The sequence below is a fragment of the Sinocyclocheilus grahami genome, unplaced genomic scaffold (assembly GCF_001515645.1).
Source record: "Sinocyclocheilus grahami isolate Dianchi unplaced genomic scaffold, SAMN03320097.WGS_v1.1 scaffold1874.1, whole genome shotgun sequence".
Lineage (NCBI taxonomy): Eukaryota > Metazoa > Chordata > Actinopteri > Cypriniformes > Cyprinidae > Sinocyclocheilus > Sinocyclocheilus grahami.
The window spans coordinates 83,885-87,954 of NW_015507053.1; the positions used below are offsets into that span (position 1 = coordinate 83,885).

General features: G+C 48.7%; 1 protein-coding gene and 1 long non-coding RNA gene across 2 annotated transcripts in view; one reads left to right on the forward strand and one right to left on the reverse strand.

Moving 5' to 3' along the window:
* Window positions 1-4,070, reverse strand: part of LOC107573139 (F-box only protein 42-like) — a 19,960-nt gene that overhangs the window by 7,134 nt on the left and 8,756 nt on the right. Inside the window, exons 4-8 of the mRNA XM_016259584.1 lie at window positions 3,050-3,184; window positions 2,047-2,200; window positions 805-915; window positions 637-733; window positions 497-553 (exon numbers count right to left, since the gene is read on the reverse strand). Coding sequence (XP_016115070.1) covers window positions 497-553; window positions 637-733; window positions 805-915; window positions 2,047-2,200; window positions 3,050-3,184 — 554 coding nt within the window. The remainder of the gene's footprint in view (window positions 1-496; window positions 554-636; window positions 734-804; window positions 916-2,046; window positions 2,201-3,049; window positions 3,185-4,070) is intronic.
* LOC107573141 (uncharacterized) overlaps window positions 3,717-4,070 on the forward strand; it is a 12,280-nt gene continuing 11,926 nt past the window's right edge. The window contains exon 1 of the long non-coding RNA XR_001607449.1: window positions 3,717-3,726. This is a non-coding gene — a long non-coding RNA (uncharacterized lncRNA). The remainder of the gene's footprint in view (window positions 3,727-4,070) is intronic.

Consider the following 4,070-nt stretch of genomic DNA (forward strand, 5'->3'; position numbering starts at 1 on the left):
CACTCACGCTCTCACACACACACGCGCACACTCACGCTCTCACACGCGCACACTCACGCTCTCACACACACACGCGCACACTCACACTCTCACACACACACGCGCACACTCACGCTCTCACACACACACACTCTCCCACCCACACACACTCACACACACGCACACACTCACGCTCTCACACACACACGCGCGCACACTCACGCTCTCACACACACACGCGCACACTCACGCTCTCACACACACACGCGCACACTCACGCTCTCACACACACACGCGCACACTCACGCTCTCACACACACACGCGCACACTCACGCTCTCACACACACACGCGCACACTCACGCTCTCACACACACACGCGCACACTCACGCTCTCACACACACACGCGCACACTCACGCTCTCACACACACACGCGCACACTCACGCTCTCACACACACACGCGCACACTCACGCTCTCACACACACACACACGCTCACGCTCAGCAGATACTCACAGCGTTCGGTCCGCCGCAGCCTCCCAGAATCAGCAGTGTCTGGCTGTCGATCACGATCTGAGGAACACGAGGCGACACAGTGAGCGGCTCAGACTCAGAGCATCATGGGAGTCAGTGAGAGACTGAGGAGGCAGTGTTACCTGAGACTGTCCCCCGCGAGGGTGAGGACACGGGCCGCTGACGGCCGGTTTGGACCAGGACCACTGTTCCAGATCCAGAACCCAGACCTCGTTACTCCTGCGACACAAACACACACAATAAACACGCCACTCGATCGCTCGCGGCCGACTCTCTCGCCTCATACATACATCTGCCGCGCGCCCAGAGAGCCTCCGAACACCACCATACCGCTGCCCATCACGGAGGACGAGTGTCCCGCCATCGGCGGCGGCCCCTGAGTCGTCACGATGCAGTTCCACCTGCGGGCGAGAGAGGGGCGGAGTTACAGGCTCACACTCCCTGTCTGACACACACAGCTTCCCTTGAGTCACACCATGCAGGAAACACGGACGGAATCACAGGACCCAGCCCAAAAACCAAACGTTTTCATTTGATAAAAACAATCAAACACAAACAAAGTTAAAGCTCAACACAAATCAAAATAAAAGTTCAGTTCAAATTATGACTGAAAGATATTGCTGCTGTACAGTCAAATATACTTCTCAAAGCAACAAAAATTATACTCTCTTAAGTTAAGTCAAGTCAAGTCACCTTTATTTATAAAACAGACTTAGCAGGAGGCTACTTATGTATTTAGTTCTCGTTTTAACCATGACTTGTATTAGGTGTTGTCAAGCCATCGCTGCCTGAAGCAGCAAGCTCCGGCTCTGCTCCATGAACACCAGCAGACTCCAGCCCAGCTGCTTCACGCTCATTGTGTGTCAAAAATTTACTCTTCGGTAAGAAAGCCAATTATTATGAAACCAATGCAACTGCATTTTCAAGCACTTTATACAAAATCCAAGCATTTTTCAAACCTTGAAAACACTACATTAAAATCCAAGCATTTTCAAGGAATTCAAGCACCCGCATGAACCCTGACCCCAACCCAACATTATCCCAAAACAATCTAACGCAAAACAGAATTTCTGGGGAGAAATCTACAGTAATTTAGGGAAAAATAAAACATAATTTGGGGAGAAAAAAAAATCAAAGGTAATTTGTAAATAAATGAAGATGATCTGTGTCCCTGCAGCACAAAAGCAGTGTTAAGTCGCTGGGGGATATTTGTAGCAATAGCCAACAATACATTGTATGGGTCACAATTATACATTTCTCTTTTGTGCCAAAAATCATTAGGATATTAAGTAAAGATCATGTTCCATGAAGATATTTTGTAAATGTTCTACCGTAAATATATCAAAACTTAATGTTTGATTAGTAATATGCATTGCTAAGAACTTCATTTGAACAACTTTAAAGATGATTTTCTCAATATTTAGATTTTTTTGCACCCTCAGATTCCAGATTTTCTAATAGTTGTATCTCAGCCAAATATTGTCCATTTTGTCCAGAAAATTGTCCATTTCACATGTGGTAAAGAGTCTCACCAGTTCTTGGAGGGCGAGTAGGTGTGTATCTCGTCGAAGAAGCGCTCGGGCTGGTGGAGCGGGTACGGACTGGGCCGAGTCCATCCGCCGAACAGCACCAGCAGATCCCTGTACATCACCAGCGTGGCTCCCGCTTTAGGAGACGGATACGAGCCTGAACACAACACAACAGGAGAGGAGAGCTGACGCCACGCCACTCACACACACACACACACTCCCACACTCACTCTCACACTCACTCTCACTCCCACACTCTCACTCCCACACTCTCACTCCCACACTCTCACTCCCACACTCTCACTCCCACACTCTCACTCCCACACTCTCACTCCCACACTCTCACTCCCACACTCTCACTCCCACACTCTCACTCCCACACTCTCACTCCCACACTCTCACTCCCACACTCTCACTCCCACACTCTCACTCCCACACTCTCACTCCCACACTCTCACTCCCACACTCTCACTCCCACACTCTCACTCCCACACTCTCACTCCCACACTCTCACTCCCACACTCTCACTCCCACACTCCCACACTCTCACTCCCACACTCCCACACTCACACTCACTCCCACACTCACTCCCACACTCACACTCACTCCCACACTCACTCCCACACTCACTCCCACACTCACTCCCACACTCACCCACACACTCTCACTCCCCCACTCTCACTCCCACACTCTCACTCACTCACTCACACACCCCACCCTCACTCCCACACTCACTCCCACACTCACTCCCACACTCACTCCCACACTCACACTCACACTCACTCCCTCCCACACTCACTCCCACACACACTCACACACTCACTCCCACACTCACTCCCACACTCACTCCCACACTCACTCCCACACTCTCACTCCCACACTCTCACTCCCACACTCTCACACTCACTCCCACACTCACTCCCACACTCACTCTCACTCTCACACTCACTCTCACACTCACTCTCACACACTCTCACACACTCTCACACACACAACTGAGTCTGACCTGACGCCAGCGGCCGGATCCACTCCTTACTGTTGAGATCCAGACGCCACAGATCGTTAAACGCTGCGTTACAGCTGCTCTGAGTGCAGCCGCCGAACACGTACATCGACTGGTTCGAGTCGTAGTAACACGCACCTGCGGCACACACACACCAAACTCAACCAAATTACGCTGCATACTGTCAACAGTTAGCATTTCATACAACTAAATCATCAACATGTCTTCAGTGAGTGATTGAGATGCTCTGACTCAATGAGCCATTCTTTAGAATGATTCTAACTAATCACTTGTGATTCATTAAAGGGGTCATATGATGCGATTTCAAGTTTTCAAATCTTTCTCTTTGGAGTGTTACAAACTCTTGGTGTATAAAGAAGATCTGTAAAGTTGCAAAGACTAAAGTCTCAAATCCAAAGAGATATTCTTTATAAAAGTTAAGAGTCAGCCACGCCCCCCTAAAACGGCTCGTTCTAACACGCCCCCACATGTCTACATCTTTCAAAAGAGGACGATATCCGCTTCATCATGCCTAGAGCTGATCCGTGCTGGTCACTGAGGAAATACATCAACTTAGTGCTGTGAATCGCTGGCACATTTTATGGAGGACTGTGTCCTGATCCTGGGAGAGTAACGCGGGGCATAGAGGAGAAACAATAATGTACAGTATGTGGAAAATAGTGTTTTTTAACTGCATAAACATTTCATTACACCAAATACACAAAATAATGTTCTTTTTAGCAGCATCATATGACCCCTTTAAAATAACTGGTTCAAAAGAGTCATTTAAAAATAATTTAGTGTGATCTAATTCAGTAGATTCACACAGCAACATCAGGAAACTGGTGTGTGTGTGTGTGTGTGTGTGTGCGCGAGTGTGTGTGTGTGTGTGTGCGCGTGGGTGTGTGCATGTGTGTGGGTGTTTGTTTGTTTGTGTGTGTGTGTGTTTGTTTGTGTGTGTGTGTGTGTGTGTGAGAGAGTGAGTGTGTGTTTGTGTGTGTGTGTGTGTGTGTGTGTGTGTGTG